Below are 24,671 nucleotides of genomic sequence, written 5' to 3' on the forward strand. Positions count from 1 at the left end.
GTTGTGCAATAAAGCCAGCCTGAAACAATAGCACAGTGATCCAAACAAGAAATAATGACTACAAAAAAACAGGAAGATGTCTTTTCTTTACACAATCTGTTATGAAATAAATAAAGAAAGCCAGCGTCAGATCAGTGTTCTACCTCCCACTGTTACAGTTAGTTATATCTTTGTGTAATTAGTTATATCCACCAGTTAGTTATATCTTTGTGTAGAAACTGTGGCTCATTGCAGTTAGGTCTATACTGATTGAGAGGTCCAGCTTTCAATAATTTTGGGGGGCTAGAAAAAGAGACTATCTTTTTCTAGTGAGGAGAAATATAAGTGGCAAGAGAAAATGTTGTCTTGGAAGAATCACTTAATAAACCTTGTTGATATTCTTACTTATCTTTGGGGTTTTTATAGGGGGAATAGGGAGGTGTCCTCCAAAGTAGGTATGTACTAGTTTGCCATAGGGAAGGTGATGATTCAGGAGGATATTTGAAGACAGTCTGTTGAAACAAGTATCTCATGTTACTTCTAAGGATTACTGGCCTACATGAAGCACAGTTTGTATGAGCAGGACAGTGATGTGCCCACTGGATATTTTGACATTAATTTATATCAAATCTAATTGGGAGAGAAAAAAAATTTATACTGATCTGAGCTGGACTCTTGATGTTACATACTGCTTGTTTTCAAGTTCTTGTTTTTCTTGCCAATAAAATATGCAGCCAGGGCCCAGCCATGCAACTTAAGGTATTAGCATGTACCTTTGAGTATTATGAAGGTATCTAAAGAACTAGTTCAGTCCATGGTCTTAATGACCTTGAAGAATTACATCTGATGGTAAATAAGTGCCTATGATGATCTCAGACCAGTTCATAGACCTTACAAGGAGTGTACTCATAACTGGAATTAGCCAATACTCTGAATCCTATTCTAAGCAAAGAGTCCAAGCTTTAAATGGATAAGAAGTTTGAATTCCTTTTCTTAACCTTAAGACCTTTCTCTTCTGCTGAATTAGAGAGGGTGTGGTGTTAGCTAGGTCATAGTATCACATAATACCAATGAGTAGAGTGCTTTATACAATGTGGTGACTTGTTCCGATTTTCTATTATCTTACCATCCAGCAAGATTAAAAAGAATGAAAAATGCCAAATGTTTTAAAATCTGGTGGGCTTCACAAGACATTTTGTTAGGGCCCCATGTTTCTATTAGAAGGATTAGTGTGGTCTCAGTATCTAGGTAGATGTTCAATGTTTACCTTTGTTTTGCTTTTGGAAGCAGTCTGTAACTCAGTTTGCAAAGCAAACACTCATATCTGTCCATCTCTGTGGCATGATTTGTGTCTCAGCACAAGGTTGGATGGTCACTCGCTGATGACTCAGTGTAGTTTGAGCATTCACAATATATCCAAAGGGTAGAAACATTCGTATTGTCTACTACTCAGAGAAGAAAAGTAACTTGAATATAGGAAGCTAGCAAGTGGTTTATGGACTGGTTAGTGTTTTAATCCATGGAGAAATCTACAGTTTTTATTCATCATTCTGCACTGTGGCAACACTTCAATTTTCACAGCAGGTATCATTTATATTCGATATTTGTACTGTTCTCTAATATACTGCCTAAAAGCAAAAGTGATTTCTGAGGGAATGAAAGACAGTATTGGTCTGAAGTACAATAATAAAAGTGTTTTTCCTCTGGATTTTTTTGTACTGAAAGCAGCAATTGATTTAGTAAATAAATTACTAGATCCAACCCTCTGTAACAAGTCTGAAATATGCTGATAAAAAAAAGAATTGCTACCTTGAAAATTTGCAAAGGGATTTTCCTAAATGCTTGACAGAAAGCTTTATAACAAAATGAGTGGCAGCTTTGCTATTTTGATATTCGTTAATCTTAAAATGCCATTTTTATAACTGTAAAGTTTTCCCTGGGAAAGTCAGGCACAGAGTTCTCAAATCGTATATTAGATTGCAATGAATAATGTTATTAGCAACAAATGAGACCAAGTTTTAAGTAAAGCAGCTACTCCTCTTTCCCCAAAGGACAAAACCAGAAACTAACAACAAAGGAAAATCTGTTCTCTGTATCTGCCAGTGCATCCACGATCGTAATAACTTCTGGTACCTGTGAAAGTCACTGCAAAAACCGCACCCATGTGAAGCACAGTGCATCCAGAAGAACAAAAAGAGTTCATTAACTGCTTGGCCTCTTGATATTTTCAGGCTTCTGAAATCAGATTTTCATCTAGCTGCTTCTGTATTGCTGTGATTAAAGGCAGTGGCATATCCTGGATCTTCTGGCAGAAGTGAGGATATGACAGCAATTGCATCTTGGCATCCTTTAGAAAAGAAACGTCAGGAAATTATGAGTCAAGTTTCACTCTGCCGGTAGTCCCAGAGGTATCTGCTGGGCCAGCACTGTAGTTGAAGAAGTTGCATGATGGGAAATGTACTATATGGTGCTTTTTCCTTTTTGCTTTTAAAACTTTGCTGGTTTTCTCCTGTGGATCCCTGGCTGATCGGTACTAAAGGCTGCATCCCCTTCTCCCCTCTCCCTAGTTGGCTCCCTGGGAGGTTTGTGGTAAGTATTGCCTCTAGGCATCAGGAGAGAAGTGCTTTAGGGTCAGTGTCAGCTGATGCTAAAGTATCAGCTTTAGGGTCTTATCCTTCTTATCTAGTTTTGCAGACTGCTGTCTGTAATCTGGAGCAGCAGTGCAAGTGCAACTGCAGTACCCTTGTCAATGAGGTTACCTGCTTCAGATGTGGTCTGCATAATCAGATTTTGAAGGCTGAATCTGAAAAGAGAGCCAAGAACTCTTGAAATGAAATGAATTGCCTGCCAATGAAATGAATAGCTTACATAGTTCATTGCCATCAGTGTTATTACAGGGTATGGATCACTTTGACCACAGTTCTACTTACAAAGTCCCAGCTCATTGGGGCAGGAGTATATTGTATTAACAAGTAATATGTACTTCATTTAATCTTAAATTAATGGGTAAAAAAAACATCTTTTTAGGTAATAAATATTTTCTTCAATGCAGTGGTTGAAATCAAAATCCCAGAAATCTGTGCAGAAGTAATATTGTTAGATTATATGTATATATGTATATATATTTAAAGAGAGTATGAGGGAAAATTCATAACTGAGCTTCAGCGATAAGATGTTCCCTTTCAGTGCCACACTTCCCATAAGCCAGTTTTATGTGTATCGTTATATGCAGTTGCTTGTACACCATAATACTGTGGTATCAAATGTTTCCTTTAACAGCACACTTGTCAGAAAAGCCCTACTGAAAAGGTCTTGACAGAATTTGCTGTGCATGCTTTTAAAATTATTGCTGTGTTTTCTCTGTATTCTCAGTCACTAATACACACCTGATCTTTTACTCTTGTCTCTGTATCACCAGGCCTCCTGAACCTGTTTACAGCACTGTGAACAAACTGTGTGATAAACCACCTTCTCCTAGGCACTATTCCCCTGTCGAGTGTGACAAAAGCTTCCTTCTTACAGCTCCCTATCCCCACTACCACGTAGGCCTGCTCCCTGACTCTGAGATCACCAGGTACTGCATGCGCTTCTTCCTCACCTCCTTTGTTAGAGTGCATGAACATCACTGGATTTATCGCATAATTTGCATCTTCACCACAGATCTTTTTCTACAGCTTATGCTTGTTTTTAACCATGCTTTCACATTTGCACCACTGGAAGATATGTGCTACCGCAGTATATAATTTTGGTCATCCAAAATCCAGTGATGAACACAGGCAATGTTTTGATCCATTGGAATGGTGCTCTAAAATAGGTTACATGATATGTATCACATTTTAGAACTGAATTCAGTATTTCTTTCTCTGTGAGAATGAAAAACAACTAAAGCTTCACTGAAAGCTGAAGCAATTCGGTTTGATTCAGTAATTTTATTTCTGTGTTGTGCATACCTTGATCACTGAGCATCTTTGGGTTTATAGGGTGGCTGCCTAAGCCTTTCAGATGCAATTGAGGAAAAAATAACCACCTCCCTCACCAAGCTGTGGTTGAGAATATATCTAAACTTTAGCATTCCCTATGCTAGCTGTGCTAAAACCTAAAGTGTAAAACCTAAAGTGATGAACATTTCTGTCAATGAAGTAATGGAAGATATTTCTATAAAATATTATCAGTGACTGCCTCCTGAGAAATATTTAATAGAGGAAAGCATACCCTCCAAAAATGTATCCAGCATAACCCAGCTATTCTTCTGTAGTCTACTGCGATAATAGTAAACTGTTTGCAAGCAAGACTTGGGAGATAGAGGAAGAGTAGGATACAAGTTTTCAAGATGTTGGGTGCTTCCTTTGTCAGATAAAATACTGTCAACTTCTGTATTCTCAAGTGGAAGAAAAATAATTGTATTTGGAGCTTTGATCACAGGCATTTTCTACAGAAACACTTGTCAAAGAAAAGAGTAATGTGGGAAGAGTAAGAGCAGAAGCGTGTAAGTGGAAAGGAAAATGGTAAATTAATGTGAGATGCACTAACAGGAAAGAAACCCTAGGGACTAGAAAAACAGCTGTGAAATGCATTGCAGTGCTATGAAATAGAAAGCTAAATTAAAAAAGTAATAAGAGAAATACTAGTGAAGAATGCAGCAGATGTGGTAAGACCATGCAGGAGCTGTTTGTTGATTAGAATGAAAACTGTGTAGCTTCTAGAATTTGTAAACAGATGCTTAATCATTGGACAAAGGGATTAGTCAAGCTGTTCAGTGCAAGTTTGGGTGGAGACACTGATAAGGACAAAGTTTTATAAAGGTATAAATAACTCCAGGAAGGTGCTAGCTTGGAGTATTGCACAGTTCTGGTGTTCTCAACATAAACAGGACATGAAGCTGTTGGAACGAGGGCCACAAGGAGGATCAGGGGACTGCAGCACCTCCCGTATGAAGATAGGCTGAGAAAGTTGGGGCTGTTCAAGACAAGGCTGCTTGGAGACCTCATTGCAGCCTTCCAGTAGCTGAAGGGGGGCTATAGGGGTGCTGGGGAGGGACTCTTCATTAGGGACTGTAGTGATAGGACAAGCGGTAATGGGTTAAAACTTAAACAGGGGAAATTTAGATTGGATATAAGGAGGAAGTTCTTTACTGTAAGGGTGGTGAGGCACTAGAATGGATTGTCCAGGGAAGCTGTGAATGCTCCATCCCTGGCAGTGTTTAAGGCCAGGTTGGACAGAGCCTAGGGTAACATAGCTTAGTGTGAGGTGTCCCTGCCCATGGCAGGGGGGGTTGGACCTAGATGATTTTAAAGTCCTTTCCAACCCAAACCATTCTATGATCTATCCACAATATTTTATCTGCAAATATTATCTTAAAGGAAATAACTAGACAAAAATTAGTAAAATTACTTCAGGTCTTCAAGTACAGTGTGCATATGAGTAATTTATCTGTAAGCATCACAATGCTGCAGTGTGTTTAGAGATAGACAGCATAAAAGGTCATTGCAAAAAGATTTTTAAAATGGTCCCTTTAGAAAGGAAGGGACCAACTTGAACTAGAAAGTTGAAAAAGCAGGTTCTAGGGGATTTTAGGACCATAAAGTTGTGTACTGAGAGCACTGAGGATTAGACTGTGGCATGCTAACTGTAGAGAGATGCAATTCATTGCTAAATAGTCAATCTCTATAGACTTGACTGTCAGGACTACAGAGATAGGTTGGGAGGAAAAAGGTTGATCTGTTAAGGCTAATTTCTGCAGATCAGATACGCAGATGCCAATAATCAGTGGAGCCCTGGAGAGCTCATAAAACTAGGCCATTTTGCTATTTGAAGGTATAATTCAATACATCCTTTTACTTTATTGTGTGATTGATTGAATTCTTGGTCATCAGATATTTGATGACCTGACATGAGGACTTAAAAAGCTGGGCTTTGCTTTACTGCGTGTCTGCTAACAGTTCTCTTTAAGAATGAGGTTTCATTTCTCTTCATTCTAATTTGATGTAAAATTAATCTCTACTTCCTGTATATTTAATCGGTTTGTTTATTTCAGCAGTCCAACAATAGAACACAAAAGATAAGACACAACTTGTGGTTAAATACTCTGCACTGTGCTCTGCTACATGCTGTGGTAGAGGCTACTGATTGCCACAATTTATGCTTCCTTCCCACTGTGAAATAGTATTCAGATGGAAAATATGACAGGTTTTGATGTTCTCAAATACTGTCATCATTTCCACAGGACTCTTTCAATAATTGACCATAATATTTCAGCAAATGCCTTCAGTCAGGAAAGTGACAGCTTTACAGCATATACCGTGGTTTGATTTCCAAATGGACTTGGTATTCACAGTTGGAGCATAGATTTTAGAAAAGTATTAATCCCATTTTAGCACTAATCCAAGTGGCTTTTCCTGCAGAAATGTTCATTGTACGCAGCCCTAAATTTCACACAGGTGATGTGTCTCGGGGATGTATTGTGTCAAATATTTGCAAGAATTAATCCATAAGAAGACTTTCTTCTAAATGCCCGAGTGTGATTGCTTCCATGTCAGTTGAAAGTTGTATCACAGAAAAAGTCTTCCAAATACCCATCAGGGTTTTTGAAAGGTTTCCTTTTACCCGTCTAAATTCCTCAAAGCCTTTTTCCTCCACATTATACATTTCCATGGTCTCCAGTCAGATATAAAAAGATATCTCTGTGTCTTCCTGAAGGCTTCCTCGAAAGAGTCATTGTCATTTGTCAGCCTCAGGTTTAGGGAGAATGGGACAGGGATTATTTGCTTGTTTTGGTAGCTGCAGTCGTTGTCATATCTCAGTGCTCCAGTGTTGAGAATCTGCTGCTGAACTGCAAGAGATTTGGTCTGACAGATAGCTCTTCCAGGGGAAGAGGAACATGATGCCATGCTCTCCCAATTGAAATGCTTGTAAACCAGCCAGCATCTTTCAGACTGCTGCTTCAGATAATTTGTCAGATACTCCTCAGATGATTGTTTTGTCAAGGCTCATTAACTTAATAGGAAAAGAGGATTCATAGGCCAAAGCCTTATTTGTCTATAATAAATTCAAGTTTATAGCCCTTGCTGTTATGGTGGCCTGTCAGCTCCTGGGAGGTTTGGAGGTCTAGAACATACTGCTATTTTAGGATATAAGTTATTTGGGGTTTGATTGAATTATCAGTTCCTGTGAATTGATATTAACAGGGGCATGTCGATGTGCAGCAGCTAAAAATCTGTCTCATTGAAGGCAAGAGGGAGATTTTCTAGCTATTAAGTTTTCTTTTGAGAGCACCACATGGGAATTGATGCAGAGTATTTGTGTTCTGGCCTCTGTCATTACTGACAGTTATATGTGCAATTAGATTTTTGGCAGCAAAAGGACATCACAGCTCATAGATGTAACACTCTTTTACAAACAGTGCATAACATAAAATGTTGTGTTCTCAGTCTTTGCACTGAGAACTTCATTGCATTCACCACTACACAGATACACTTAAAAAATGCTTCAGTTTTGACCAGAACTGCCTTCATTGCATTCACCACTACACAGATACACTTAAAAAATGCTTCAGTTTTGACCAGAACTACCTTCCCTGTCTTTACTGAAATCTTCTTAGCACTGTAGTTGCCAACATTGATTTTGCTAAAAGGCAGCCCTGATATTGTTGGGTTTTTATTTATTTTCATTTTTTCCATAGGTATTTATTTTTCTCTTAAGCCTTTGACCATATGATTGCATCAGTATTTTTAATACATTTAGGGGAAGGAACTAAGGTAGGGTTTCAACTTCATACTTATAGGAGAAAAGCCTGGGAATATGATTCCTCCCAGGATACAAAAATAAGTGAAAATTTTGTTCATGTTTTGCCTAGCTTTTGTAAACTTCCAGATCCTTCTTGTGGTGCTTGGGTGCCTGGATTGAAAGTATTTTGCTTGCTTTTAAAATCAAGATTAGTTTCTTAAAGGCAGCCCTGCTTCTGTCTGACACTGTGACCTGTAGTCTAACACAGACTAGTTAGTGATATTGTGTTTTGTTTCCCAGTCTCTAAAAGAGGTTGAATAATGTTCTCATAGAGCTTCCTTAAAAACTAATTCTGTCCGAGACAATAGCATCCTATTACAAATGGCAATTTGTTTTATTATTAAATAACATGAAAATGATTTTAAGGTATCTGATGGATTACATTAATGGCATCAAGTTCTTGGCACCACTGCTGCTTTCCCACCAATGGGGTTTAGGGACAGAAGGGAGGATGGAACTAGGTGATCTTCAAGGCCCCTTCTAACCCAAACCATTTTGCGATTCTATGATATTAGCATAGGGCAGAGCAGAGCCTTTTGCAGCAAACAGCCTGCCATTTGCATAGGTATTCAAGGGTAGCTGAGCCTTGTGTATTACTAAAGAGCTACACAAATGAAAATGTGCTGAAATGTATGCTGGATATATGGGTAAGGAAACTATAATGTCCAAAATCTTAATGATTGAATGGGTGATGCTACTTCCAACACATGGCTGAGTTCCCATAGGCTCCGTGTAAGCACGCAGGGGTCACTACACTCCAGCAGTCCCTGCAGTCAGACTAGAGAGTCTGCAACACTAAGCACGTGGTTAACTAAATGATCCCTGGGATCCCTCCATAGGCCATGAAGGGACAGCCGAAAAGGTCCTGATTGCTCTTCACTGATCCTTGAAGGAAGTTAATGTAGGCCTCTCTAGTACTCACTGCTATAGTGCCCTTTCTCATTTGTTAATATCTGAGCAGCCTTCTTCTTCACAATAACCATCTGGTAGTGAGCTTATTGTCAAAATGATGCATATAAGTGTACTTGTGTGTGGCTGCCTTCCAGGGAGGCTCTTGTCATCCTTATTGAAATACACATTGTACAGGAGTACTCATCATCCCCTTTTCAATCCCATGTGTTTAATATGGGAATTATATCTCCCAAAACACATCTAGCCCTATTTTGTGCTTTTTGAAATGCCTGGCAACTTGAAAATGGGACCTATCAAACAAGCAGTAAAAAGCAATGACATTATGAAATTGAATCTTAAGCTTGCCCCACACAAACACGACCATCTTGAATTTAAAATGAACTTCTACTGTTGTATTCATTTACTTATATTGGGGGGAAAAATACAAATAATATTTATAAGATTTGAAATTATTCTATTTTGGGCAGACATGTTTAAACACTTTAATATTTAAAGTCAGAATTGGAGTAGATTTGTAGTTTTTCCTATTTTAACACTTTGGAGTCAAATTCTGGACTGATTTGCATTTTACACTATCTAGCCACAGACAACAAGCTTATATCTAGTGAACTCGCCCTACTAAATATCACTGCTTAAAGACAGTGGAAGGGAATAAATACACAGTTCTTTCTGTAGATTTTTGAACAGCAAAATAGGCAATACTGAGGTTCAATGTATTTGGTATCAATGGAAAAAATAATCATATTGTCACAGAGAAAAAAACATCTTTAGAAAATAAAAGATACCAGGTTAAGATAACTCTTGATAAAGTAACTCCCTAAGGTGTTACTTCAAGGTATAACTATATTCAGATTTAGGCATTCAGAGGCACAGAGCATATAGCAACCCCTAATCAATTTAAGAGATTAAACTGGTCAACTCAGAGGCTGCCGTGGGTACTGATGCTCATATTGATGGGAATTGGCGCATCTTGTTATTGCTGAATTCAGTGGGAATCAGGTATGTAAGTGCTATGGCCTTCGCTCCCAAATCATCTTAGCAATTCAAATACTTTAACTCTGGCACCTCTAGACCTTTCTAAAAATAGGTTTGGATACCTTGGCTCACATGAGAAGCACACATTGCAGTGATTGACAAGATGCATGTAAATGCATGCAACTACAGACCCATTAGGCTTGACTGTGTGGTGCTGCTTCTGAAAGCAGCTCCAGAACTGCAATATTTCATAGTTATCTATTATAAGGCAAAACAAAATCAGCATAAACTATGTTGATTAACTGTCTACAACTGAAATGCAGAGCCTCAGTGTAGATTGCTCCTGCTTCTGAGTCAGACTCCTGAGGCCTTTAAATTATTTAGGATCTTTTGGAGATGATACAAATTAATTGTGGGTTTTCCTTATCATTTTCAATTAACAAATTAAAAAGCCTTAACTGGAACAGGTTCCTGTAATTTCTTTTTAACCCTGACTCAAGCGTTTTCTTAAAGTAAATAATCCAGTCATATATAACTGTTACAGTTAATGAAAGAAAAATGATGCTATCAGCCTCAACTCTCATGTTTGCATGGATGAATCGCTGACCTTAATAAGAACAAACATTCTTACTGACTCTTTTATGCTTTTTCCTATTTTTAATGAGAACTCTTCTCTTTTAGACGCTATTAATTAAAATTATTAGGAAGATGCACCCTTTAAAAACTCAGAGAGATGATTGCCTGTAAAAGCAGAAAATCCCTACAGTTCAACTGTTTAATCATGTAAAGTTACAGAAGCCTTTCAGGTTAAGTTGGAATGCTTCAGGTTAGAGCTGCTGGGCTTTATTTCCAGTTGTGCTGCTGACTAAATCGCTATAGTTGAGCAAATTACTTAATTCTATTTGCTTTGCTTTCTCTATCAGTACAATAATCTTCTCAGTTATACTGAGAAGGATAACTAACGTCTCTAAGCAGAATAGAGTTAATTTTTTAAAAGAGAAAAAATAAGGTGTTTTGTCTGTTTCATCGTTTGAGAAATGTTTCATATTTTTGGAATATATGGTTTGATTTTCAGGCATACTGTGCTCTCAAGTGCTACAGATCCATTTTTTGTTCTTGTGCATCCACGGAAATTAGACTGTATATTCTTAGCCCATAAAATGGACAGAAATATTAACTTATTTTAGTTAAGTAGCAGTATTTTTCTTACTATGTCTTTAGAGAAGAACAAAAACATCAGCTTGCAGGAAGAAAACATTTGTAAATCACTACTATTAAAATCCTCCTGCTGGTATGATTATAAAGAGAGCAAGAGCGAGACAGTTGGGAACAAAGGAAAGATGTCTTCTTCATTTCCATGCCTGTAAGCAAGCTCTGAAATTCAGTCTCTAAGAGAGTCACAGGAAATGCTCCTGAACTATCAAATGACAGCTCCTATGTCTTGGATTAATAGTGAAGACTGGAATCAGGAGAATAGAAGTGTTTCAGGCCACTTTTAACTGGGATTTTTTGGCAAGGGCAATCAGTCATCCAGTAAGAGGAAGGTGAGGTAGACCATGACCATCGAAACTGATGTCTGCTTCAGAGAATAACATTGACCAAATGCTGGCTACAGCAGTTACTGGCTAGATACGAGGCAGGAGTGATGCTCCAGATTATCTCACAAAGATCCAGTCAGTTCATAACTAAGTCCACACCATAAGTTTCTTGTTTGAAAGGGTCATTTCTGTGAGACACATTATTGTTTATTTTCAGGATGTGTAAGCACCCTCTCAAACATCCTCTTTTCTTTTGTGTCTGACAATCCCCTTGGAGCGGTTCTTCCAAATGGATAGAGCACTAAAACTCCGGATATGATGTTCAAATGCTTCTGAGTTTTGGAAGAAATTTACACCCACATTTAATATCAATTCCATATCTTGTTCATGTGCATTCTGGATAGTTGGCAAAAAATCTGACAGCAAGCGTCACCCTGCATAGGAGTGCTATAGTAACAAGCTAATGGAGCCATTCACTAATTCATATCTTGTCCACAGTGACGAAAGTTAATGACAATTATTACCTGACAACTGTCTAAAGGCCAATATGAGAAATGGGTTTGGAGATTGCAGTTTCATTCCTGTAGACATGTTTCCACATCATAAAAATCATCACTCCATCTGTCACAGTAATTGCTAGGCTCTCAGCTCGTCAGAAAACCCAAGGATAGATTTAACCTGGAGAACAAATTACACTTTTTTACCCGATGAGAGAGTTCTGTGAGCTTAGAAATGAAATATTACTGTGGAGACAGGCTAAATAAAGCTACCCTGTGGCTACCTGTGCTGTACCTGTTGGGGGAAGAATAATTTCCAGGGTTGTAGCTGTACACCAAGGGAACAAGAGAGCTAATAGTTAAAGCAAAGAGCTGGGAACTGAGAAATTTGCCTGTGCTATTGACAGCTTGTATGATTTCAGCAATTTAAGGCTTTCCTTCCATTTTGTCCATTTGTGAAATACATCACATGCATCCACAGACACCACCAGCAGTCCTGGCGAGTTTAGAGATATTTTCAATAGGTGCAAATACCCATGATTTTCTGTGCTGCATCAAAAAGAATGATGGTTAGTACTAAGCGGAGTGATAGGAGGCCTCACGGGAAGCAGGTGGGACCTCTAATTATAACAGTGCAATTTGTCATGGAAATGGGAGAGAATTACCACAGTAATAATGAACTTTCCCTCAGCCCTGTGCTAGTCTTGTTTTACACTACAGTTATCCCACTGGAGTAATGTAGTGCTGACTCAGGCCCTGAGATCCTTTTGGTTTTAATTATCACCATTTATTATTGTTGACGTAAGCCCTATACATAGATACTTGCAGTTATGTCCATTTCTGTTCGTTTTGCCAAGTCAAGTAAGGTCTGAATTTAACAAGATATGTCTGAAAATATGCCTGTGATACAGAAATCAGGTGGTAGCACTGTAGTCTGTTCCAGGCCAATGATACTGCAAGCCTGTTTGAAGACACTGTTGTAGAAGGTGTTGCAAAACTGAATGAGCTGTTTAAACCAGATCCTTGTGTCCGACTTCACAGCAGTGTACTGCTTCTGCCTAAGAGTTATAAAATATTAATGGAATAGTCTAAAATGCAGGATTATTAAGATTAAAACAAACTCCTGCCATGTTGGGACCCACCTCCTGGGTCTGCTCTAAAATTTCTATATATTTTTGTTTTCCTTCTCAGATTATTCCCCACTATCAGAGCATAGCTCTACCTTTATGGGTCTGTGGGGATAATAATTGTTCCCCATGGTAAAGGAGAACTGATTTTGGTAGCCAAAGGCCGAAACAGTGGGATCAGATTCTTCTGCCATTTCTGGTCCATTTGACCATTTTAAATAGATGTGCAAGCATTAGGAAAAAATGCTATCAAATGGTTATATATTTATCATCTTACTGCAGAAATATTTATTGATCAATGTATTGATCACTGTATTGGTTTGAGAAGTAGTACTGGAGGTGAGGTGAACAGAAACAGGAGGCAGAAAGAGGGATGCTTACCTGTTATTCACAAATACAGGGGAAATGTAAAACCCTGAATCTAAGTTTTTGATAGGAAACATTGAAAAAGACAAGAAAAAGCTGCCATTGATAAAACTTATGTATGTATGCAAAGATATTCAGTGCCAATTTGCAACAGTAGGACAAATTGACATAGCAGTTCATCAAAGGCCATTATAAGCTGCTGCATCAATCCAAAGTCACTGGGAAAAGGGTCTTTTTTGTTTTACTATAAAGAAAATAAAAAGCACTCATTAGGTGTGCAGAAAGCTACAAGCTCTAAGCATCCCTGAATGTGGTGAAAGCCTAATTATACAACTGACCTTTTTGGATTGAACCTAACTTTAGCTAAATTGTCATTTTAAATTTGCATGTAGATTGTTTTGGGATCTTAACCAATTTATTCTTTAAAAGGTTTTTATTTATTTTTAAAGACTATCACTAGAGGCAGCTTATATGAATTTTTTAGATAATGCTTATAGTGCGTAAACCCACTACTCTTACTGCATAAAAAGCAAGGTCAATGGAAGTGACAAGATATTAAAACACGTTCTTTTAGCTGACAAAGGGAAGGAGAGGAAGATTTAGTTTGATTTTGAAAATTAAAATTTCAGTATTGTTAAGGAAATGCCAGAAAAAAAGCATTCCGATCCCCAGGGAGATGCAGAGACAATTTCTTTTTCCAGAGTGTTTCCATACTCCATGAAGAAAATGCATCATTCCACACATAATTGGAGTTACTTGCTCTGTCTTTTGAGGCTCATTATAGTTCTTGCTTTTATGCAGTTGAAATTACTACACTAATGGAGTGGAGGATAAAGAATATAACTCTAAATGGGAGAGTACACTTGTGTACACAGTCTCACACATCATAAACTGCTTTTGATTTGATTACACTGATTTCTAACATCTGAATTCTGAATAGCAATGACTGTATCCTTAAGACTACTTTTTCTTAAAAAGCAGCCTGAAACCATCATAATGTATTACACTTTGCAAAGAGAAAACAAATCAACATACACACCTGCAAGTCACTGAAGCCTGCCTGGAGGGGAGTACACAGTAGGGAAACCAAATGTCACTTGCTACTCACTAGTAGTAGGGTGCATTTACACAGCCTAATGCAAGGGCTGCCATTCAGATACTCCTGGGCTGGTTCTAGACAAGATAGGTTAGCTGACGAAGCAGTCTAACCTGCTTCCAATAAATGGCCGTGTTTATTAATAGTTGAGTTGGGTATAATCAGGAAAATGTGTAGACTGTTTAGTTGCTGCTCTGTTGAAGATTGCATAAGCTGTAATCAACTCTTTGCCTATTCAGGGTACAGTGACTAAGAGTTGCAGGTAGGAGCACTTATGTAGTATCTGTGGCAGGAGTGTGACTACACAGGGTTGGTTGGAAACAGAAGTCATACAGGTTTGGCTAGGGTACAAACTCACATCATACTGTCATTGCACCATCCAGAAGGGAATTTGCTTTTGACATTTCAGATTCAGCAGTATAAGTGAAGGTTGTTAATTTTTCATATCAAGCCTTTACAACCATTTTACATATTATACTACTTCAGTGAAAGTATATAAAAAGTCTTGTTTTATGAAGACATCTGAACAGGCAATGAATTCATGAGTGTCATTGAAGTCACAGGTGTTCTCTAGAATCCTGAGGCTCAAATGATTCAAGCTTCTCTGCGTTGGTATGTGCACTGCAATTAGAAAGGGAAGTATGCAAAGAGTGAAACCACTCCTGATGGAAATTTCAGTATATTTTTCCTATTGGATTTTGTCTGGTTTCCCACATACCTCTTGTAGTCATCACTCAATAATCAGCATTCATGTTGGTATGCCATGAATTACGTAACTGGGTCTTTCAGGTGCAGTACTGGAAGGTTGTGCTTTAGAACCAGAAATTCTGATCAGAACCTTTTGCAATGATCAGCCTATTTCTTTTCCTTGTCTTTCCTATTTTTTTTCCTGATACAATCTTACACAATACCAGAGTGCTTTGAATTAATGACAGAATGGAGAATTTTCTGTTTGACCAAAGGAGGATTAGGCAGCAGGTGTCCACAAAGGAAGACCAGTACATTACAAAAACCAAATCACATCTCAATTAAGTCAGAAGGAGAATTACACTGACTTTGTTGGGGCTTGGATAATCCAAGAATAAACAAGGAAACATAATAGTATAAGCAGGTTCATATTTTCCTGTCAAGGCTAACTTTCAAATAACATGTCATCACACTTAGTAGCATCTCAAAGATCCACACATTTGAGTGTACTACTTGATACCCCTCATAAAGAATATCATCAAATGGAAGATAAGTTCTTAAATGCTTGGGAAGGTAAATTCATTAAACAAGTCAAGCAGCATGGACCGTTGCTGAGGAGTAAAAACTAAAACACGATGCTGCCGAAAAAAATTGTAGTTATTTATAATCACCACTATGATGAGCAAGGATTTTTATGAAACTTATTGTAAATTAGCTCTTCAGTAAGGTAGAATATTTATTCACATCAGATTTATATAATTTTGTCCATGTCAACCTTTCATGTTTTCATGTTTAAATTGCCCAATTCTGTTACATTACCACTTTACACTTTAAAAAGCCAGCTTAATTAATGTCAAGTAACAAAGGTACAACATTGATGCAACTCAGGAAATGACAGGTTTTCTTCATCTTCCCCACAGAAGTGGTGAATAACACAAATTAATTTTAGTCTTGTCTACTTTAATATTGCTCCCAGCACTGTAAGAGTCTGGACATCTCATTTATCTTTGTTTTTGTAGAGACAGGGAGCTGGCAGGAGAGGGTAAATGGCTTCGCTGAAGTCCTGTCTGAAGTCCACACTGAGGCTGGGAAGTTCCAGACTCACTTGCCAAAAGGAGCAGTAAAGAAAGCTTACAGACAATCATACATTGTACAAGTTCAAATGTAGTACCATGCATATGAATGTAAATCATCTTTCTGAAAATTTGAGATAGCTTCAATTGACTTATAAAATATATATCTGGAGAAAAGTAGAAGCCAACATTTGACTTGGGGATGTTCATTCACAGGTTGGTTAAACACTATACAGGAATTTGATAATATTGTATGTACATATAAATTCGTATTTCTAAGAAGAAACAGCAAAAGTGATTTAAAATAGGTCTGGATAAAATTTATTGAAGTGTATTAGCATTTCATCTCTCAAAGGCTTAAACCACTCTCAAAGTACAGAATATGAGCTGTGATATGAGAAGAGATTCTATTTGCTTTCATAAAATGCTGTCTGTTTTACCTCTGTTTTCGATCAGAGGTGTGCACAGTGTAATATTTACTGTACATATTTAACAGTTCTGGATTACTATCTATGAAAAATATAAATGGAAATAATTATTGTTTTCTAACACATCATACATTCTGTATTGACACTGAAACGGAAGAGTTGGTGTTTGGGACTGATGTGTAGCAATATCTGATTTACCTAAATAAACAATTCTGCAGCTACAGTAGCTATCATAGGTTTAATAATAAGATGCAAATTTAAATGAATTTAGATGCCTCAAAGGTGTAGAATCTCTACAGTCCTATATTTGGGCCAGGAGAAGAAAGCAGCAATCAAACTGTTCTGATTAACTTGGGTACAAAAATCAGCATTTTATATCCAGAAGTAACTGAGGAGTGAAAAAAAAACCTTGGGTTTCTTGACGTATGTTCACCCAACTGTATTTGGAGAATTTCACGGGTTAAAACCATGATTATTTAAACACCTATTGCCTGTAGCAGTAGACAACCCTGATAAATTGGAAGAGAGGCATAACTTGGAATGAAATAGTGTATCAAAGGAATTCTAAGCGCAAGAGCCTATTGCCATGGAATTTCCCCAATCTTGCAAATGCAAGATTTGAAAATGTGGATGACCATCCAATGCATGGGCTTATCCTCTGTCCGTTGTTTTGTATCATCTGAGTGATCCATATTTCATATGTAAAGTGTCTCATTGATTGCAGGGAATTCATAGATTTTCAATAGAACTGCTTTGCCCTCAAAACTAACGCATGGAGAACTGAAGCAAAAAGTTGCAATGCTAGCTGAGGTCATATGCACAGGATAAATATGTGCACAAGATACCCATCTCCAAAAATAGCTTCTTTGCATGGCTACTTCTTTTTACATTGCTAAATGACAATGAAATTTTCGTTTTAGTCCTAGTTGAGATTGAATGAACTGTTGGTATAAATCCAACTGTGACCATTTTTATTGATTGATTCATGCTTAGTTGTGCTTCCCTGTCTGTCTGTTATTCATATGTTTTCTCTTAAAGAGCAATGTTTCTTCTCCCAGTGTACCCAGTGCCAAAACTGGTTCTGGCCAAAACATTTGGGAACAAAAGTACAAAAGTACTGATTAGTTAGAAGCAGCAAAGAGAGATGGACTTCCAGAGCCCTTTGTCAAATAAATGAAACCCGAAAGGAGAAGAAACATGGCAGCATCTTCACCCTTCACACTAAAATAACCTTGAAATAACCCAAGAACCTTGGGTTTGCTGGTTGACTGATGAAAAGATTGTAATTATAAGAAATGATCCCTAACTACATGAAATATTTGAAAAGTTTAGTGAAGAAAACTCAGGCGGTTGTCTATGACTTATACTATTAAGTATCTTAATGGCATTAAATCAGTTCCCAGAAGGATCACAAATTGACTCTTTATCAGCTCAGTCATGTATGCATTCTTGCTAATTTTGTAAATCTTTTAAAACCAGTTTCCAGTGTTTTCCTCAAATGATTTATATATTAAGTTTCTATTTAAACAATTCACCTTAATGACTGTTAGAGGCTTATTTCCTCTTCATAAGTGCCTTTCACTGTTCTTTCCTAAATCGCTAAATTTCTCTTCAAAGATTGAATGTAACAAGCATCTTTAACTAGAAGGTGGTTTCTATATTGATTTAGGGAAAAAAGAATTGGCATATTGGAACATATAAGTAATCTCTCTACCCCTCAATTCATCTAATGCAATCTATGGCCTATAATCAAAGACAGGCAAAATTAATTACTAATGTGCTTGTACAATATTACAGTGATTTGCTATGGGAAATGCTTGTGCTTGAGACTCCCACTGTGAGTAACCCCAGAATGAGAAAAATTAATAGATTTTTAAATTGGTTTCTGTATCTAGTTCAAATTTATACTTCATTCTTAGACCTCATAGTGTAATACACTGAATGTTTCCCATGAAATGCTGAGTAACTCAGAACAAGAGTCATAGTTTGTATAGATTAGATTAGAAACAAAAGAACTTAATGTGGAATTTCTTTGCTATTCATCTTTCATTTTGACAATGCATTCTTTACACTTCTGCATTTTCAAATCACCATGCACTGCTGTTCACGTGTATTCTGTTGGGATGTTATTAATTTGTGCATTATGTTGTTTCTACTTTTGCCTTTCTCTGTGTGTATTTCTCTAGGATTTGGGGTTTTTTGTTTGGCATAGCTGCACATGCACACATGCATGCTGGGCTGGTTTGAATGACACAGAAAATGAGGCTAAATAGCAGCTTCAGCTATTGATGAGCTTCTCACCCCTGTTCTGTTAAAAAAAAGATAGATATTCAACCTGTATTCCTAGCTTGCATAGAGATAATGTATATCCAAAAGAAGGGATAACATTATCAGAAGGTATCACACAAGTGCAGTAAACACTGTGTCAGGGGAACTGCAATATAAGGTGGGCTGTTCTGATATATTATAGATCCTAATCTAAATTAATGTTTTTTCCATTGTGATCATTCTCTTTGCTCTAATGAACCACTACTATGGAAGCTGAAGAGACACCTTTTCTGGCTGTTTCACCTTGACTGTTAGTGTAATTCATTGAAATGCACATGTGAGAGTTAATAAGTACAGAGGAAATGAACTTAGTCTTATACAAAGACAATATTAGAACTTAAATTTCCATAGGAATGTTTTTATTCTGCAAATGTAATGATACAGAATCTCATGGGATATAGAAATGTTTGTTAATGGCATGGTATGGTTGGCATCAGACAGTTTTTCATTTCTATTTTAAATCACTTTAATTAACTGTTATTATCCATGTGTTTTATCTTGAATAAGTAAAATTCAGTGCAATGACTACCATGAAAATGATTTTATGTGCTTGTTTTTCTTTGGATTTAGATGGATAGAAACTTTGCAAATTAGATTAATGGGCTGCAGTTACTTAAGCTCTGTCATTAGACTTATTTATCTATGATTTCCCTCCTCTTTAGAGAAAAAGCAGATGCAGTATGAAAGTCCTATTAATTATTTTTCAAGTGTCATATTCAGTGCAAAGTCAACCCTCCCTTGATAAGCGAAAGTAAAGCTAAGATGTTCCAGCCACTAAATGCAGTATTCTATTGCGAGATAAGTGTAACCATGAAGACGTAATCTCTGTCAGTTTTTTTTAATTACAAGATTGCTCTAACAGAGTTCTCTGTTAAAATCATGTTATACTTGATTTTTTTGGGATCCTAAATTGGAATTAGGTCGCTGATTCCTGAAGGGAACTCTCAACAGTCTTCCTATTGTGCTTATAGGAGTTTTACTAAAACTACTGAGATATTTCTTGATTTCTCCCTAAGTTTTGTTATTCAAAGTTTCTTAAAAGTGAACCCATTTTTCAAGTCATTGCTAATGCCTTTTGACTTTCAGTTACACTGAAAAGGGATTTTGGTGCAGATACTTGCGTTGTTACTTGCACAGAAAACTAATAAGCTTTCTGTGTGCGATAAATAAAGTTTCATTACAGAAGCAATGCACAGCACTAGAAATACATCGGAAAGGGTGTTATGAGACTGTGTGTGCATCTGCTTTTTCTCTAAAGAGGAGGGAAATCATAGATAAATAAGTCTAATGAGAGAGCTTAAATAACTGCAGTCCATTAATCTAATAGGACAGCTCAGCTGTGGTGGCCCTAGGCCTATTCTTATCACCAGCATCAATACCCAAAGAATATATATATATGGCTGCATGTATTATTGCTTTTCATTTTTAATAGAAAAATACTGATATTTGAAATTAAGGGTGGCAAATAATGACTGTCCCTGGCTGCACACCAGGTGCCCACTAAAGCCTCTCTATCACTGCCCTTCTCAGCTGGGCAGTGCAGAGAAATACATTGAAAGGCTCAAGGGTCAAGATACGGGCAGGAAGAGATCACTCACCAATTACTGCCATGGGCAAAACTTGGGGAAATTAATTCATCAGCAATCAAATCAGAACAGGATAATGACAAATAAACCCAAATCTGAAGAACACCTCCTTCCTCCCTCCCTTCTTCCTGGGCTCAGCTTCACTCCCAATTTCTGTAACTCCTCCCCCCCAGCCATGTACAGGGAGTGAGGGTTGTGATGGGCGCATCATACACTGTCTCTGTCACTCCTTCCTCCTTGCACTCTTTCCCTGCTCCAGTGTGGGGTCTCCCCCATGGGAGACAGTCCTTCATGAGCTTCTCTAAAGTGAGTCCTTCTCACGGGCTGCAGCTCTTCATGAGCTGCTCCAGTGTGGGTCCCTTCCATGGGGTGCAGTCCTTCAGGAACAGGCTGCTCCGGCACGGGCTCCTCTCTTCACAGGGCCACAGGTCCTGCCAGGAGCCTGCTCCAGCGCAGGCTTCCCATGGGATCACAGCCTCCTTCAGGCATCCCCCTGCTCATCATGGGGTCATCCATGGGCTGCAGGTGGAGATCTGCTCCACCATGGACCTCCACGGGCTGCAGGGGCACAACTGCCTCACCATGGGCTGTACCATGAGTGGCCAGGGAATCTCTGCTCTGGTGCCTGGAGCACCTCCTGCCTTCTTCTGTACTGACCTTGGTGTCTGCAGAGGGAGATACCAAGGGAGAATAAGGAGTGATAGCAAACAATAAATAAGGTATGATATTTGAGTGTAGCAGTATAGAAAAACACCGTAGTGATGCTGATTTATGTATTCAACATGTCGAAGAATAGTTAGGAGGGTCACAGCTGCTTTCTCCATGAGGAACTGAAAACTCAGCATTGAATTAGGCACTGGTACCAGGGTACCATGAGATTTAGGTAACTGGGAGGCCATGCAGAGTGTCAGTTTTCTGTCATTCCTAAACAAACTGTCCCTATTCGAATTCATGACAGTAGCACTACATTCTCTTACATAACTGGAACTAGAGCCCAACTCAGTTCTTATGTTCATGAACCATTTCAATCTGATACTTCTTAGGCAACTGAGGTGACTTTCTTTGTTCTACCATTCTCCTTTTTTCTTTTTTCTTCCTACATATATGTGTTTTTCACTTACTGCAAATATTTTTTTATGGATAAACTTCATTCCTAAGCTGGCATAATTGTCAAACTAATGTAATAAGGGACTATTCCAACTGAGAGGCTGGTAGGAAGAGCTGAGAGTTACTTTTTTTAACAGCAACAGAATGTCTTGTAATGTTGCGGAGATTTAGACATCCCACTTCTGAAAACCCAGGTCTGTCCAAAGTACGATAAGATATGAATAAGGAACATAATGAACTAGAATAAGGATGGGATGAAAAGGAGGAATTTAAGCAAAATTAAAAAATTAAGATAACAGAAATCAGTACCTCACAGTGACATCTAAAGCAGAATAACCTCCCAAGAGAACAAGGTAGTGTGTCTGAGTCATTAAAAGTGGTCTTTTAATGTGATTCCTAAAATTAGATTCCTAAAATTCCACTTAGTTTTGTATCAGTTTGTTGCAGTATATTTTTCTTACGTTTCTCACTCAATAAGCCTTGTTTACTCATTGCTGTGCTCTTCACAGTACTGTGTAAGTCTGTAGGTACCCTACATGGGAACATTGGAACACAACAGTACATCCTCTCCACTCCTTTAAACAGCATTCCTAATTTTGGTTCCCCCCACATCACTCAAAACTTCTTAGCTTTTTTAAACATTATGTTTCAAGCTAAAATAACAATTCTTTCTCACATAAACATACTTTCTATATTTTAAAGCTTATCATTATCACCTGCAATTACCTCAGCCATAAGGAGGCAGATTTGAAGTCAGTGGATGTTTCACCACTTTAAAGATAGGTGCTGACTTAGGCACACTACTAACAAAGGTGGATAATTAACTTTATTCCAGGAGCTGAAGCATTCCTCTGAGTCACAGTTTCACCTTGCATTCTTCCTTATTGCTATAGGATGCTAATTTAGGGCTGCAGTAGCTCAAATACTTTAGGTTGGGGAATGTGGCTAACCACTCTTTGTGGATGCTGTTTGGGGAAGGGAGGAAGGAGGGCAGGCACGAAGGGAGGCAGAAGGAAGGGAAGAGGAGCTCAGAAACCTTGTTGATTTTGATTGTGCAAGGGAAATTGCTCCAGAGAACCTGAACAGAGATATAGTGTGATCTTTAGTCTACATATTTGTAGGTGGAGTGACAGTCTCATTGTGTTTCCTTTCTGCTTTCCACTGGATAGGTGTTTAGCCTTGGAATGCTATTGGTAAAATATATGTACGGATGCCATTTAAATATAAGCTTCAAAAATCCTCACTGCATGTGCCTGTGCATGAAATCTGCCACATCTCACTCTGGCTTTGTTGCTTAAGGGTGATCTGAAAGTAGCAGGGTTGAATGTCCTGTTCTCTGACACTTCCTATTTACCTCTAATGGGAGACTGGTTAGTTTGACACTTCCAGTACGGGTCAGTAACTGTCAGTACTGGCTATTATTAATCTGTTTGTTGTGGAGATAAAATTAATAGAAAAAAGCACTTTATGGTCTCCTAATTAATCTCACAGGAGAACAAAAGCTCATTTAAGTTGGAAGTTTAGCTGTTGGCAGCATCAGGAAAGGCTGGTTTCACTTCACTAAGCTGAATTAAAAGTCCACATTAATGGAATTAAAGCATGTTGCCTTCTTAAATTCTTACATCCATCAAAGTAAAACCTTAGAAGCTTTATAAACAACTGCACTGCTGTCTTCAATACTTGCCATAAGAAAAAACATGCTGGGAATACATCATAAACTGTTAAGACTTCCCTTCACTGTTCCCCAGTGGAACTTTCTTGATATTGTATTTAACAATCTTTTTGTTTTTAGTATTGTGGTTAACAAAGAATAACTAAGAGCTCTAGTTTGAGGTGGTGGTGGTCGGCTTGTTTTGGGTTTTCTTTCTACACAGAATATATTGATAGACAAATGGATTTTGTATACTTCTGTGTGACAGCTTCAGAATGCTGCTCCAAAACCAGTGTTCAGGGTCTCTATCCAGTCTGTGCCACCAGCTGCAACACTGCTTCTTTATGAGAAGATGCAAGTCATTGATTTAGGAAGCACAAAATGACTTTTATGCTGTCAGTTTTGGCTTGTCAAAACAACAATATATGAAAACAAAAGGTTTCCTAAATTAGGACTGTAGCAAATACAGGGCAACTGGTTTTTGTTTGATAGGAGGTGGGTTGGGAGAGGAAACCTGATGGCTTTTCTAGTATATTGTGTGTATAGACAATATGTATTGGGTTTATATGAACAAAAGATACCAGGAAAATTTGGGATTGTGACAATCTCCTTTCTTCCACCCTCAATACTATAGGCAGGCTTTGGGATGAACTCTGATTTGACTGTCATGCAGTCTCATCCCTTAATGATGGTTTGCACTTATTTTTAGTTGTCAATTTGCATTATGGCCGCTTAAGACACAATAAATATTTCCCTAATGTGATTGTTTCATCCTGAAGAGGGATTTCGCTGGGATACTGTGTAATGGTGAAGGTGTCATTTGTGAAGGAAAGGCTGTAGTTCATGTGGTCCCTACAGGACAAGAAGTGTTTATGATGCTGCCTCCAGTTTCGGCATCACCCACACAGCAGAAGTGCCTTCAGAGCATCCTTAGGCTAGAACAGAATTAAAAATAAGGAGACTGGCTACTCACCTTCTAATTGCTATAATACTTATTGCTACTATTATTTTAATAAGAAACATTTAAGAAAATACATTGACAACAGGCTGCTCTGGTTTTAGTAGTTAGGAAAGTCATGAAGTGCCAGACCTTGCCTAAGAAAAGGGTTTAACACCACCCCCACCTCCCACCCCCCATAATTTAAACCTATTAAAAGAGAGATTGGATTCTTTGCCCCCTGTTTTACCCTTATTATTCATTTATAATCTCATTTCTGTTCCTCCACTCATATGAATTATCTTACAAGAATAGGATGTTTCCGTTGTCTCAATGAACTAAAATTAAATGGAATTAAGTTAAAACTGGTGTTTTACAGGGTGTGAGATTCATTTCTTCATGAAAAGTCCATCTTGTGTGGCTGCAATACTGAATAGTCTATTGAAATATCATTACTTTGTATTATTAAAATTATGGAGACGTTCATTCTGTGTCATTTCAGAGAAAGGGTAGCATTTTTATAAGCCTAAATGTCAAACTTTGAATACTTAGATCTGTGAGTGTAAAAATATGCTGCTTAGCTACATATCTCATAGGGATGT

At 37.9% G+C, this 24,671-nt stretch overlaps 1 protein-coding gene across 37 annotated transcripts in view; it reads left to right on the forward strand.

Moving 5' to 3' along the window:
- DLG2 (discs large MAGUK scaffold protein 2) overlaps window positions 1–24,671 on the forward strand; it is a 1,002,605-nt gene that overhangs the window by 749,766 nt on the left and 228,168 nt on the right. For 32 of the 37 annotated variants that reach the window (XM_061343335.1, XM_061343334.1, XM_061343337.1 and 29 more), the window contains one exon: window positions 3,398–3,553. The exons of the other annotated variants lie outside the window; for them this stretch is intronic. In XM_061343335.1, the coding sequence (XP_061199319.1) occupies window positions 3,398–3,553 (156 nt within the window). The remainder of the gene's footprint in view (window positions 1–3,397; window positions 3,554–24,671) is intronic. 37 annotated transcript variants of the gene reach the window in all.

This window comes from Neopsephotus bourkii, unplaced genomic scaffold (assembly GCF_033783945.1).
Source record: "Neopsephotus bourkii isolate Nb327-2 ecotype Australia unplaced genomic scaffold, CSIRO-AGI_Nbou_v1 NB_1825, whole genome shotgun sequence".
NCBI lineage: Eukaryota > Metazoa > Chordata > Aves > Psittaciformes > Psittacidae > Neopsephotus > Neopsephotus bourkii.